Source organism: Emericellopsis atlantica, assembly GCF_019669845.1.
Source record: "Emericellopsis atlantica unplaced genomic scaffold F5Z01scaffold_7, whole genome shotgun sequence".
Lineage (NCBI taxonomy): Eukaryota > Fungi > Ascomycota > Sordariomycetes > Hypocreales > Bionectriaceae > Emericellopsis > Emericellopsis atlantica.
In genome coordinates, this window is record NW_025764709.1 from 322,853 (window position 1) to 336,737 (window position 13,885).

General features: G+C 55.5%; 4 protein-coding genes across 4 annotated transcripts; 1 reads left to right on the forward strand and 3 right to left on the reverse strand.

The window, feature by feature from the left end:
• Positions 1 to 259: 259 nt before the first annotated feature.
• F5Z01DRAFT_742193 (glycoside hydrolase superfamily) lies at positions 260 to 1,412 on the reverse strand (the record flags this gene model as incomplete). The annotated part of the gene is made up of 3 exons (XM_046266868.1): positions 260 to 1,000; positions 1,058 to 1,194; positions 1,248 to 1,412. The coding sequence occupies 3 exons, from the start codon at positions 1,410 to 1,412 to the stop codon at positions 322 to 324; spliced, it is 981 nt and encodes a 326-aa protein (XP_046120210.1). The 3' UTR covers positions 260 to 321.
• Positions 1,413 to 1,825: 413 nt separating this feature from the next.
• F5Z01DRAFT_649781 (uncharacterized protein) lies at positions 1,826 to 2,889 on the reverse strand (the record flags this gene model as incomplete). The annotated part of the gene is made up of 1 exon (XM_046263110.1): positions 1,826 to 2,889. A coding segment is annotated over exon 1 (612 nt), but the record flags the coding sequence as incomplete, so codon positions are not given.
• A 4,930-nt stretch (positions 2,890 to 7,819) lies between these two features.
• Positions 7,820 to 8,285, forward strand: F5Z01DRAFT_649784 (uncharacterized protein). The gene has a single exon (XM_046263111.1). It carries the CDS (start codon positions 7,955 to 7,957, stop codon positions 8,168 to 8,170), a length of 216 nt encoding a protein of 71 aa, XP_046120212.1. The 5' UTR covers positions 7,820 to 7,954; the 3' UTR covers positions 8,171 to 8,285.
• A 1,298-nt stretch (positions 8,286 to 9,583) lies between these two features.
• F5Z01DRAFT_503526 (Sodium/calcium exchanger protein-domain-containing protein) lies at positions 9,584 to 13,195 on the reverse strand. Its single transcript, XM_046260301.1, has 2 exons — positions 10,146 to 13,195; positions 9,584 to 10,098 (listed from the first exon to the last, which is right to left on the reverse strand). The coding sequence occupies exons 1-2, from the start codon at positions 13,110 to 13,112 to the stop codon at positions 9,676 to 9,678; spliced, it is 3,390 nt and encodes a 1,129-aa protein (XP_046120213.1). The 5' UTR covers positions 13,113 to 13,195; the 3' UTR covers positions 9,584 to 9,675.
• Positions 13,196 to 13,885: the final 690 nt, after the last annotated feature.

A 13,885-nucleotide genomic window follows, 5' to 3' on the forward strand; every position in this document is an offset into this window, starting at 1 on the left:
GGATGAATGAGCGACAGGCGATGGTTGGCGGTGCGAGAGATATTTTCTGTTGGACGAGGACGAGCGACAAGGACAGATATCGCAAGGACGCCGCTGATCTGGATTCTGGAGGGTCTGGAGAGTCTTGGCACTTGGTCAACGGACTTTCGCGGAGTTGTGGCGCACGTGGCGGAAGTGTGTGGCGCGCGCTAGTCACGTGGCTGCTCAGTAGGTTTCTGGGGATCTCAAACTCAATGGCCTTGAGTCTTTGACTACTGCAAGCAACATCACAGTGCACATATTGTCTTGCTACAAGCGTTCATTCATGATCTACAACACTGCTCACGCCCCGATGAACGGCTGGATCTCGCTCAGCATGTTCTGGTACGCAACACCGGTCGGCGGCTCCATGCTGAACATGTAGTCTCCCCACCAAGGTCCCGCCGCCCACCACAGCCAACCCTTCCAGACGTCACTGTTGTCCAGCAAAAAGTCCAGCTCATTGACGACCGCCTGCTTGCAGACATCATTGTTCGCGCCGGCCGTCTCGCCGAGGATGCCAATCTTGCCATTCTGGCGGAGCCACTCGGTCGCCTCCTGGAGACGCTCGACGCCAATGGTAGCGGACACACACTCGGTGTGGGTGCCGGACGAGTCCGAGTCGAGGTACTGGTGCATCTCGTAGACGATCTTGTCCTGGGGATCGGAGAGGTCGAGCATGGACTGACCGTTGCCGGACGAGACCCAGCTCCAGGCGCCGCTCCAGGCGTTGCCCTCGACCCAGATCCACTGGCTCGTGGCGCCGGCCGCGCGGATGGCGTCAATGGCGGCCTGGTTGAGGTCGTGCACCAGCGAGTTGTCCATGTCGTGGTACTCGTTGTTGGTGTCGAAGATGACGCGCTCGTTGGAGGCGAAGCGCGAGGCAATCTTGGTCCACCAGGCAGAGAAGCCGTCAACGTCGTTGATGATGTTGCCGTAGTAGCGGCCGTAGTTGTGAGGGTCAATCACAGCATAGTGGCCCCTGAGTGGGTGATATCAGCACAAGTTTGCCGTACGCCTTGGGCGGGAAACAACTCACTCCCCAGTAATGTGGTCGACGATGCTCTTCAGACCGTCGAAATACGTTTCGTTGATGGGACCGCTGATGTCGTCGGGTACGAGACGCTCCATCCGGGTGCCCACGCGGAAGGTGTTCATCCCCGTGGCAGCAAGTGTCTGCCTCCGTCAGCCAAGGGTTCTTGCGTATAGCCTGATATGGATATACTCACGTCCACAGACTCGGGCGTGGGCCAGATGTAGTGCTTGCCCAGCTGGCCGGGGAACACGGTCTCGCCAAACTCGCCTCCAGCTTGGTTGGTGCCAGTCCAGGTGAACTGCTGCGCGTTGACACCGGCTGCGGCCGCCGCAGCGACGAATGACTTGGTGAAGTGCATGCTGCTTGTGTTTCCAAAAGGTACTTGCTCGCGCCCAATGTCATGATTCACACAAACGCCGTCGAAACATCTACTTATACATCTACTTCTCGGAGGCAGTGCCTCCGGGGGAAGTCACTCTGATGATCATGATGAGACGAGGCGTGGGGATGTTGGCCGAGAGGCCGGCAAAGATGCCGAGGCAAACGACCAGCAATTGGAGATTCAAAGGTGGAAAGTGCGCAAGTTTGTCCGTGAACATTGTTTCACGGTGATTAGTACTGCCGATGATGGTAGCAGTCTCGGTACGTGTCGCTCCGCATCGTGGCTTGCCCCTGTTCCGGATCGTGTGGGGGAGCAGGGGTTCCTTCTGAACAGTAGGAGAACGGACAAATGATCTGCGAAAATTGCAGAATAATATATTAATTAAAGGACTGTAGACTTGAGCCACCCCCGGATCACGGCACCTGCCTGCTGGTACGTGATCGCATTGATGTTTGGAAACGCCTAGTAGTATTCCAAACTGCTGAACCAGGGCCAACCAGGCTTGATGTCATCCAAGCCCTCGTTGCGTTAATTTGCTCCCATCTTCACGTCCAAGTCTTCCTCCTCCTTCTTGACACCAAGTTCTTTCATTCTCCCCATAGTAGCGTCGCTCGCTATCCCCTCAGCATCCGCCGTCTGCCTGGCGGCCCTTGATGCCAAGTCGTCCAGCTTTCTGTTCTTCTTCCCGCGAACGAAATCCATCATCTTCATTCCATCAGGCTTGGTAGGTGCCAGCAAGGGCTTGCGTCGGCTCTTGGGTGTTTTCTGTGCCATCTGCGCATGGTAGTCGAAGCCTGCTTTGCTTGCTCGCGCAGGCTGAAAACGGCCTCCTTGTGTCCCTGGGGCAAATGAGACTCTGTGCCGGGGGCCATGGGGCCGAGGTGGTCGTCTTTGGTTCTTTGCTGAGGGTCCAGGCTCTCCTGGTCCCGGTGTTCTACTTTTCAGGATTGACCTATTCATCTGTTGGGCTGGTTGTCGCTCGATTGCTACAGTAGAAGACTGTGTGTTGGCAGCAGGGGCCGCAGTCGAAGATCCAGCCGTTTCTGCTCCAAAGACTGGGATGTTATTGAAGACCCTTTCTGAAGCAAAGAGGTCATTGAGCGACTCTGTCTTGATCTGTGACTCGGGGGAACTTTCGCGCTTCGTGCGTAGTGGTAAGTCGTTCATCCTGGGTAAGAAGTGATACTCGATGACATCTAATGGTTGTGGGCTGGGATTTCTTGGAAGTTGATGACTGTGAGTGTTGATTTCAAGTAGGCGCAAGGCTTAACGAAACAAGGCACCTTATGATTCTGTCTTGATTTCTTGGTCTTGCCGTACTTGCCTCCCGCTGATCCCCATGGTCACCGATATCTGGCACCGCGCCTGCCTCTTCGAGAAGACATGTGGCTTCGGGTAAGAATCAATCGTCTCTCTGGTTAACCAAGTCTTGATCATAAGTGAAACAAGAGATCAAGTAACACTTGGGTAAGATACCTACATTTGGTAAAGGTCCCACGGTCTCAGGTGGCAGTGATTTAATCTTTATCTAAAATATAATGCTCAGCAGGCTGAATATGGCAGTCAATAGTCGGATAACCACCGGTTAATTCATCCCAGCTCTCCTCACAAAGCCTCCTCATCGTAGCGAGTGATCGTGAACGATCGACCATCGCCATGCCGTGTCATTTCGCTACCCAATGTAACCAGTCATCAATGCCCTTTGAAGAACAACATCCGCCTACCACGTGTTCTGTACATTGGATTTATCTCTTGTCACAACCAAGAGTGGCTCCTCCTCGGGTGGCTTCACCTTGTCTTCCTCAGTCGTCAGGCTCATTCACCTTCCCCCTTGTTAGATCCAACGGAGATTCCGGTCGAAGTGACGCCAGCGGGGAAACGAAAGAGAAAGAAGAAATAACCACCACGGAGTCCTTGTTCATTGCTTCGAAGTAGACAGCGGCCTTGCCAACTTTTGTAATCTGATCTCGACGCCTGTTCTTGGGCCTCTTGCGTCGTTGCGTATACATTTAGGGGGCGCAGTGACTGACTGGCCCCATGTTCAGAGCTGGCCACCACGCACAACCAACCCATCGACATGTACAATGCAGAAATAGATGTGACCATGTTTGCTGCATAGCCCAGAGCCTCGTTAAAAAAAACCGTATTATCAGTAGGTACTGACGATCTACCATAGCCTCCATATACTCTGTCCGCCATACAATTGCTCAATTCTTCGTCTTCTTCTCTTTATTTGCCTATCGTCTGGTCTGATCAAGACACCTTGTCTGAGATCACAATTATTCTCGTTCCACCAGTCATCTCCGAGATTTTTACTCATCCATCATCCGTTGAGACGAGATCCTTTGTATAATGAGGAACAGCAGATCAGAACAGCGAGGATGAACATTCACTATCTGACGAAGATGCTGATGCTAGGGCAGCTGTGGGCCGAATGTGCAGCCTGACTAAGCAGGGCAGTCACTGGCCTGGCACACAACACTTTGTGCCTTTAATATTCTTGAAGTGATCGAGGAAGCTGGTGAGAGTTTCCCACAGTGGCATCAAGTTGGCGTTGGTATATGAGGGCAGCGTGTGCGCGGTGGCCGAGTTCAAGTTGGCGTCCCGCGGATCTTGATATTGTCGGATATTGTGTAGACCATGAGAAAGAGGGTTTTAATGCAACAACGTACCAGGGACGTGCTCTTGTTTGAGGCGCCTTCAGCGGGCGTTGTTCTCTGCCCGTTTGTATCCGGCCGCTGCCCCTTTCGAAGACCAAGCGCAACGCGAGGCATCGCTCCTGGAATTGAAGGATCTTGTTTCGCATGGACTTTGTTTGAAGTGATGATTAGAAATCTGGCGTAAAGTTTCTGATAGTGACCGCCCATGCTTTTGAGCTCTGATTTGAAGCGAGGTTCGAGAAAGATGTTGACTGATTGGGCATTGATGCCGATGGCGACCATGCCATTGTTGTCTTGGAATTTCGTAGTGTTCCTCTCCAGGCCATCAATCGTCTGTTTTCATGTTGCCTCTGTTCTTCCTATCACACGGTCCAAAAGGGAAATCCACTGTGCTCTGACTGTGGCCAATTCGCGAGAATCCGCACAACTTGCGACGGGTGTCAAGAGAGGGCCGTGCTCGATAGAGCTCCTGCGAGACTTGTTTTGTTGGGGATGACTTTCTCGCCTCCTCCCATTCCACTGGTTCCCATCGATCACAAGGGGTGCCATCGGCGTTGTAGTCTGGTGCAGGTCTCCTCCGGGATGAGAGCAGTGGCGTTGTCATTGCTGCCTCCTCACTGGTTACGGGGCTGATGATGGCAGACTTCCCACAACGAGACGGGAGCTCTCAAGTTCGTCAACTTTATCCCTGAGTTGAGGAGCCACAAAAGAGGAGCATGAAGCTCTGGAGCAGTATGAGCAGGGAATGAAGGGTGATAAGCTGACGGTCCGGGAGACGATGGTAATGTGTGGACGTAGGCGCCGGGGTTGTACCTCGTGATATCCAGAAATGATCGCAAGGGCTGCGGCAGTTCTGTAGCCTTCTGAGAAACGGGGCGACTGGGGTAGTGTTACCATACGCAGAGTTATGATATGGGTGGAATTGAACTTGTGATGGTGGTGAATGGTACCGATTGTTTCCCTGAAATCGAGATTGGGGTGTTGTCAAGTCAGCTAGGAGAAACATGGTTCTTCTGCCGCATTGACATTGGTTTCTGGAAGGCAGACGCCACATCTTCCATATCCTCCTTCATCTGGGCGCCTGCGCCCCGAGACGTGGTGTTGACTTCAGGGATGTGGATGCCAAAGTCGACGGTCGAGAGTGCATGTTCCGGAGGCTGTGGGATTCGTAGGTTGAGCGTAGACTTCCTTGGGTAGACTTCAGCTACTATGCTCAGCAACGCTTCGTCGGATCCCGCGTGCCTTGGCCCCATCTGCCTCCGAGTGGGCACCGGAGGCGACGCGGGCGTGCGGTCACGTTCTGTTGCTCGTGTACGTGGTGCGGCTGGTGGTGGTGATGCTTGTTGTGGCGCTGATGCGAGGTTGTTGTCGGGTCGCTCTCCTGTCGGGTGAGCAGGGATCTTCGTCTGCAACAACCGTTCTCCAGCCTCGTCCACCGTGCTTCCAATAGCCCTGAGCATCTTGTGGTATGAAAGGCCGTAGCGGTTGGGCAGGGGGTCGAGGTTGAGCTGCTCCTCACCAGGTTGTATAATCCACGCAGCCAAGGGCGTCGGGGGTGTTGTCGCGGCCCCATCGAACGAATGCCCGTGTTTTGAAGTTGATGTGCAATGGATCTTTGGCAAGACACTGCGAGCTCACAACTCCTTAGCTGATCAATCAGTGGCTTCTCCAAGGAGGATCGTTGGCAATCCATCCTGATGGGTTGAATGAGGAGGAGGAAGTACGGTGAGATCCTAAGAGGTGGACGTTGCTGCTAGGCAGAGGACGATCTTTGGTCGGCACTCCATTTCGTCGGACTGGGATGACAACGAGGAGGCGCGCTACAGGCGATTCGGCTGTGCAGGCGAGGGTTGGTGAAGGCGAGCAGACCGGCCCGTGTTAGGGACGTGAGAAGAAGCAGGGAGAAGATGGGCGGCGGCGGAGGATGCGCCAGCGTCGAGTGGGAGTCGCGCGCCATAGTCCAGTCGTACTATGCTGCAGGACGGTATATGTTGGGGGTAGAAGTTCAATAGCAGAGGAGCGGGCCAAGGAGAAGTTGCGGCTAGGCAGGACGTGGCAGACCTATCGTCTGACAATGCCACCCAGCCGAATCAGCCTTCTGAGTCTTTTCTTCCGCCTCGCTCGCAAACTTATACGACGGTATACAAGTTTGAGCTGCCGGCGAGGGATCACATCGCAGAGGTGCCTCGTGAAGCCGCCGACACAGAAGCATTTGATACCGAACAGGTGACCAAGGGCGCAGCTACCTTCGTTCGGGTCCTGGTGGTGCGCATTCGTCGTCCGAGGTCCCATTTCCTAGCATCCGGTAGACGTCGAAGGCCTGGTACCTTTAGACCTGTTCCTCCTTGGTCGCGACATGCCAAGCCTCACCCGCCTGATTGTGGGTGAAAAGGCAGGTCAGCAAGGAACAGGTGACGGAAGTGGGCGAGATTGTCGACGAGTCCGCCATTCGCCAGCACGGGCCCATGGTGTTGTCCAGGCCTTCTCTGACCGCACATCTTGTAACGTGGGTGAATGGCGCGGGTAGACCATTCGCCAAACACAACCATCCCGGGGATGATTCATGGGCTCACCAAAAGCTCAATTTGTACTTCCTCGTCAAAGAGCGCGAAGGCCAACGTTCCCATGACCGGCAAAGCCCTCCGATACTTGGCCCTTTGATATATATACTCGAGCTCCGTCTCGGACTTCAAGCTCAGCTTGCCTGGGCCTCGACTATTCACACATTGCTGGCACTACCAGACAATCTTGAACAGTTGAGCCTTTGTCAGGGGCTAAGCCGTGTTTGTTTTCGTGTTTGTGAGTCCTCTGTTCCTCGCAGCCTCAATGTCGTCGACTAGGAGGGGCAACGGGTCCTCCTCGAGATCTTGGGGTTCTTCGACAGCTTGACGTGGTTTGTTTCGGTTTGTTTCGGTGTGTGTTGGCTCACTGTTTGGGGACTGGAGTGAGAGTGCGGTTGGGTCCCATGTCTAAGATCCGAAGTATGCCAGAGGCTTGATACTGGCGTAGGTCGTATCGATTCCCAGTCGTCGGTCCAGGCAATGGTGTGGTAGTGGTGACAGGGACCCCGACGGCAACCTGGTGAGCGCTGTCGGGACGGGTCGTGGGTGCGATGCGACGAGCAAGAAGGCGGCTAGAGGTCTCACCGGCACAGCTTCCTGTCTTGACCATCTCTGCCTCAGCACCTTTGGCCTGCTGCCACTCGTCGTAGTACATAGCGCCCGGGCGGGAGAGCATGGGCACATTGAACGACACTGGGTTCGAACGCCCCTTCTGTGGCAGGGGTGCGTTGAATGTGAACAGTGTCTTGAAACTCCCACACTGGAGCAGGGTGACCGTGCCCACGAAGACGCTGCTCTCCTCCCCGCAGGCCGGCACAAAGATGTAGAGGTGGGCGATCCGGCCGCTGGCCGCGCGGTTGCCCCGGTCGAATATGAACGAGCCGTACTCGTCCGTGTCCGTGAAGGGTGACGAGGCCGGCAGTGAACCGCCGAGAGTGGGCGGCGGCGGCAAAAGTAGGCATGTCGTCCTCAGGCAAAGGGAACTCTGGCGGGACGGTCGCCAGGGCGCTGGTGGTCTGGATCTGGCTCCTCACGCGACAGGTCCAGCTCCTTCCTCAAGGCGGGAACCGGCCTCTTGGAGCGCGCCAAGGCAGCCCAGGCTTTTGTGGTCTTGAACGCCTGGAATCTCCGATCTGCGCTTTGTCTCCTCGTCTCCGCGGCCGCAGTATTGATGGGGGCCAGCATGTTCTCGGGCGAAAGTCCGCCAGAAACCAGTCATGGGAAGGGATCGGTCATGGTGCCTCCAGTCACCTCCGCTCCACGTCTGCCAAAGCCATGTATATAGAAGGTTCGTCTGATGGTGATGGTGTTGGCTGGACAGTCTCGAGGTGGAGTTCCAGCTGCGTATCTGGCGTTCGCGATGCTATTCCGGACTGGGTATTCGAGATACTTGGCAAAGCGCTCAGCTGGTGGTTTTTGGTGCTTGACACGTAGTCAAAGGGGACTGCGTGAGGCCGACAGAGGAGATAGCGCGACCGGGGGGGATGTAGCTCGATTAGAGCGAGAGGAGTGAAAGTGAGGTGGGCGCGTTGGCCAAGGAGAACAAGGAAACTTGAGTTGTGGGTTTGCTCCCTGGTGGATATCCCCCATCGCAACCATGGACTCCAAAGGGTGGCCAGACATCCTGTGCAACTCCCACCGGACGTGGGGGGGATCGCATCCCAGGCCGGAGTGGAGTCGTTCTTGATCTGCTCAAGGGTGTGGTGTGCCGCATCGCGCAAAGGTGTGGATGTGTCATAGGGGGAACTTGGCGGGTGTTTCGATTCAGACAAGGTCTGGAAACGTTAGTAAGGATCATGCTTTAGCACAGGGTCTGCCAGTCACTTGCCCTCAGCTATTGCAAGCTCCGTTTCCTCACCATGAGCCACTGCTGGCGACGAGGAATGTTGTAGCAGAGGCGCTCCGTGCACTGGCCCCGGAATAGTCAATTGGATCGTGGTCTCAAGGGCGCAGGAAAGACTCGCGGTGGTAATGTAGAGAAATGGCCTTGCGGAGTTAGGGACAGAAGCGCTCCCATGTCCTGGGGAGACACAGGGGGCGGCTGAGTTGCGTCGAAAGCTGTCCACACACAGCGTCGCTGAAGGCGTATATATATACAGAGAGGAAGAAAAGAAGGGCAGAGGATCTGGGATCTCATCGCATATAAATACTTTTGGAAGCCACTGCATTCACTCCAATCTATGGGTCTGTGAGTGACGTCTCTGGCATTCACTCGGGCGGAGATTTTCATCTGTGTGACAAACACTCGCCACGGCTACGCGAGACCAGTTGAGGAGGTCAGCCAATGGATACAGTTTGCTTTCGCCGAAATGCACTCTGCAAACCGCACTGCCTGAAAGAAGAGCCTGGAACGTGTAGAATGATCGATATGTGGGAAGATCATTGGCACCTCAGCATCTGCCTAGATGCGCGTTTGTTTTGATTTACCCCTGAATGGCCCACTCCATCTCGCCTTGCAACGCAAATGCTGCCACAGCGCCAAACACATCTTGTAAGCGAGAAGTTTGTATTGAATCGCTTTGATAACAAGCATGATTGTGTGTGGCGCTCTTCTGTGCCGCAAGTCGCATTGTTTGAGTGCCCTTCTCAAGCACAGTGGTGAGTCACTTGCCGGCCCGCATGTACATGCATCCAGCTTGAAGGTCAGTACCCGTGTATCGAAACTTTTAGACACACAATCGCAGAACACACAGAGACAAACAAGTGACTCTGCCTGTCATTCAGCTCGGACGGACCAGCAGCAGTCGCTCGGGTCGCATCTTGGACGCAAGCTCCAGTCTTCTCGTTGCACACCCGGCGCATTAAGACCAAGATACAGAACACGTGCATTTTCATTGTACCTGTCAAAACAAAAGTGGCATGCAACAAACTCAATTATGTAAAACACCCTCGCGTCCAGAGCATCAATCAATTCGTGCGCCACCCAGCTCGTTCAAGTGACTTGGTATGCAATGCCAAAGAATGTACGCAATCACAGCCCTACTTCTCCATATCCACTCCTGTCTACACCCCCTCCATCTAGAAGGCGTGCCCCGATCTTGTCCGACCCATCGTCCTGTACGTCTGATACTTGCCATCGGTGCCCATCGTATCGAATCGTTCCTCACCCATAGCGTCGGACATGAAACCACTAAAGTAGTAACCAATGAGCACCACGACGTAGGTCAGCACGAGGATGCTGCCCTTGAAATAGTTGCTCTTCCCCTCGCCGTAGACGTAGCTGAGAAGGAACACGCAGAGGATGACGGTGACCATGTCCCATTGGGGGAACAAGAGGGAGAATGTGTAAGACGCCACGTCCTCTCCGGCGGGGACGGTGTGGTACACGGCAGAGTAAAGGACGAGCGCGGGGATCTGCAGCAAGCAGACTTGCAGAGCGTATGCGGAACCAATCTCCATGGACAGGGCAATGTTGCCGTTCATGGCGAAAGAGATGGCGTTCTGCAATCGTTAGCGGTGTACTTGCATTTCCAACAGAAGATACTTACCAGAAACTCAGTGGTGTTGGGAACAAGGGCAAACAATGTGATACCGAGGAACTTTTGATCAATCGCAAAGCTCTCCAGCACGACATCGACAGTGTCGACCAGGATCTCCGCGATAATGGCGTACATCACAGTGGCCGCGAGAAGAATGACCGTGCTCTTGGTTCGACTCCAGTTGGGCGCATCGTGACCACCGTGTTCCGCCTGCCCAGCACCCGCGTCAGGCGCCGGCTCTTCCTCATCATGAAAGGCGCCGGCTCTAGTGGCTTGTGTCTTAGAATGAGCAGCAGAGCCATGCGTCGCACTTGCGTTGGTCGAGCCGTGCGGTAGGCCAGAGTGCTTGCGATGCTGGCGCTCCCTTTGCGCCAGCGTCGCAGCCGTCGCCGCAATTTCCGCAACCTCCCTCACAAGCTGTCGGTTGTCGGCCTCACTAAGACCGGGGACATGAATCTTGGTTCGGGCTGCATCGCTTGACCCATCCTTTGGCGGCACCACGTGAGGCGTGGCTGGTGCGCCGTTTGGATTCAGTGTGTCTTGCGTGGCACTAGAGCCTTGACGAGTCAGGCTTCCCGAGCGAGAGGGCATGCCAGCCTGCTTCAGCGATTGCCCAAGGATGCGCTTGTAGATCTGCGTGTCCCTGATATCCGTGCCGGTGCTCTCGCCGCCAACAGTGGTGGGCTGGGATGTGCGGACCATGGACGACTGCATGTCCTCGTGGCGCTTCTCTTCAGCCTCGGCATTCCAAATGACCGCCGCGTGTGTGCGGAGAGTGAACCACAGCCCGATGAGGTAGGACAAGAATAGCAGAGAGGCGGCCATGTAGCAATATGGCCGAACAGCTTCGAGGTAAAAGCGGTCGTTCAGTGCTGGCACTTGCGAGAAGTAGCATTTGCGGCAGTCTCGGGAGCCACCGAGTAACGGATTGTCGGAGAAGGACTCATCGCAGTCGAGACACTGGAGTTCGTGCGTTCCGTAGATTTGGTAAAAAAGTGTCGGGCCGAAGGCTCCCACGACAGCAAAGAGCAGCATGGTGGAGGTGACACCGGCCGACTTTGCGTTGAATCGCTGGGTCTTGCGCTTCAGCGCGCCAAAGCACATGGACAAGCCCGGCAAGAACAGGATGCCGGCAAAGATGCTACCGACAATGCTTCCCTCGACGAGCTGCCCCTTGCCCTGGGACAGGGCCACGCAGTACAAGAAGACCTCGACAACGGTGGCAAAGAAGGCATTGACAGCGGCACCCAGGCCCATGGAGGACTGTGCTGAGATGGAGGCAACGGCTTGGCCGATGAAGTAGGCCAGGGGGATGATTGACAATAATCCCATGGTGAAGAGGAACGCCGGCGATGTGATGAAGTTCTCCACATGGAGGACCCTCTCAATGACCGCCCAGTCGAAGATAACAAAGACTACGACAGCCATCAGGTTGATCAGGAAGATGTTGGTGCCATCAATCGTGTACTTCCAATACTTGGACCCGACGGCGCGGTATGTGCACAGCAAGATGGACGAGTCCGGGGCCGCGCTCGACCGCGAATAACTAATATCGGGCTCGAAAGACAGCGCCAGAGGGTGTCGTCGTAGGTGCGAGAAGAGCAAGATGGTAACCTTACCCATGGGGATCCAGAAGACGAGGAACCAGCATATGGCCGACACGATCAGCAGTGATGGCGAGATGAGTCCGTAGAAGAATACAAAGAAGATAACACGGCCAATGTTCCACTCGCCGCGACCAAATAGACGTCGCTTCATTGGGGGATGCATTTCAGCGCCTTCGCCGCGCCGCCGACGTCCAAGCAGACTTTCCGTCTCGCTGGCTTCGGAGTCAAGGCTCCTTCGCGAACGCCCAACAATCGACCGGTTGTTCTCGCTCTCGGGGCCGAAGAACAGACGACCATATTCCAGGTCGCCCTGCTGCCACTGCTCGTACTCGGAGATGCTGCGGCCTTCATCCTGGTCCTCGTGTAGGTATGCCTCGTCCTTCTCCAGGCGGACAAACTTGCCAAAGGGGTAGAAGAGATAACCAGCGACGCCCCACAGCACCCTGCCATACTCTCTTCCGCTCGGAGCAGCCGCGAACAGTAGGCACACAATGGCGCCCAGAGCAGCGAAGGAAGCCATCCACCAGCCAAAGGCCAATGTCCAGATCAGATTGAACAGGAGTAGCCAGCTGTTAACGCGTCCTCCGGGCGTCGAATGGATATCAGCCTGGGCTGACTTTTGGATCGAGCGATCCTTCTTGTACAAGGCGGGCTTCCACACACGGATACCAAACGGATGGGTCTGGTTGATGGCCTGCTGCCTGTCCTTGAGCGTGAAGCTCTCGGCGTCACTCACATCGCTATCATCGTCCGAGTCCACGCGCTCGTCGGAGGGTTCCTCGTCAGGGTGCTCGTCGAGGGCCTCTGGAGATTCGTCCTCGACTTCTGTAGGCTCCGATGTCGTCGGCTCGGGGTCCAGCTCCGTCTCCTCTTGTCGCGAGTGCACGCGTGAAAGGCTCGGGGGAGCCTGAGCACGGCGGCGCGTCCCGTAGTTCGTAGCTTCGCGTTCGCGAGCACCACGCTGCACAGCGTCGGCCTCGACTTCGGTCGGACCGTCATCGGCTGAGAAGACAGCGCCGCGGTGGGGCGTGGTGGACGAGATTCTTCGAGGCATCGGGGGTTTTCGCAAACGGCTGTAGGACTTGGCCCGGTGTGGCTGCGGCGACTGAGCTGGCTGCTCTTGACGTGACCGTGATCGTTCTTGGGGAGTAGCTGGGTTCGGCGGTCGGCTGCCCGACGCGGCAGGGTTGGCTACGGTGCCATAGCCTTCAGGCCTGCGCCGGATCGTGTCAGTCGAATGGAAGCTTTCGGATAGGCCTTGTCCCTGGGCTCTATTTGAATTTCGGCTATCGGTTTGCGACGGGTTCTCCGACTCTGCATGCTGCTGATGCTGCGCAGGCTGGTCGTCGGCATGAGATGAAGAATCCATTGCACCTGAGTATGGTGTTTGGTAACGATCAGACGTTTTACTTCATGACAGGGCGAGATTGACGAGTGGACGAGATTTGGCGCGGAGAGCAAAATTCCCAGGTTGTTTGAATCGGGGAGCTGGGGAAGGGCGGACTGGCAGATACAAGTCTGAGACAAGACAGGGTTCAAGAAACACAATAATCCGGAACGATGAGGTAGTTGAGTTCGTGTTTGGGCCAGACACGGCAGAGTTGGTTGCAAATCAGCAATCGATGAAGCGAAGTTAAGGTAAGGTAAGGTACAAAAGGTTGGGCTTGAAGGTGGTTGGAGAGCTCTTGGAGTTCCGTCGGAGGAAAGACCACGGACGGGGGTCCACGTAACATGTCGACTTGGCGTCGGCACGGACGTACCGGACGATAATACGGCGTACGATTCATTGACAGTCACGCATGATAATGCACGGGCTTGTTAAACTGCTAGGGTAATGAGTGCTTCTCGTGCGGTCAACGTGCAATGGCAATGCAAAGCAGCTGCACGACGCTTCACCAGAGGCTTTCAGCCAACCCCCAAACTAATAAGGCCGGCCATCCTCCACACAAACAGCGGCAAATGTGGGCTTCCTGCGCTTGTGATCTTATCATCCTGCCCGTAGGTGGTCTTGGCACCAAACGCCCCACGTTCCAGCGTCATGAGCCTGGAGGCGCGCGGACAGAATGAGCTGCATGTTTGAGTCTGGTGATGCTGTCCGTGGCGGATGATCGCTGACACGGCATGGGGGTTGAACAACACCGA

Coding starts and splice junctions, on each gene's coding strand:
- F5Z01DRAFT_649784 (XM_046263111.1), top strand. CDS start 7,955: ATGGTGATGGTGTTGGCTGGACAGTCTCGAGGTGGAGTTCCAGCTGCG.
- F5Z01DRAFT_503526 (XM_046260301.1), bottom strand. CDS start 13,112: ATGGATTCTTCATCTCATGCCGACGACCAGCCTGCGCAGCATCAGCAG. Junction 10,099..10,145: donor CCAACACCACTGAGTTTCTG/GTAAGTATCTTC, acceptor TAACGATTGCAG/AACGCCATCTCTTTCGCCAT.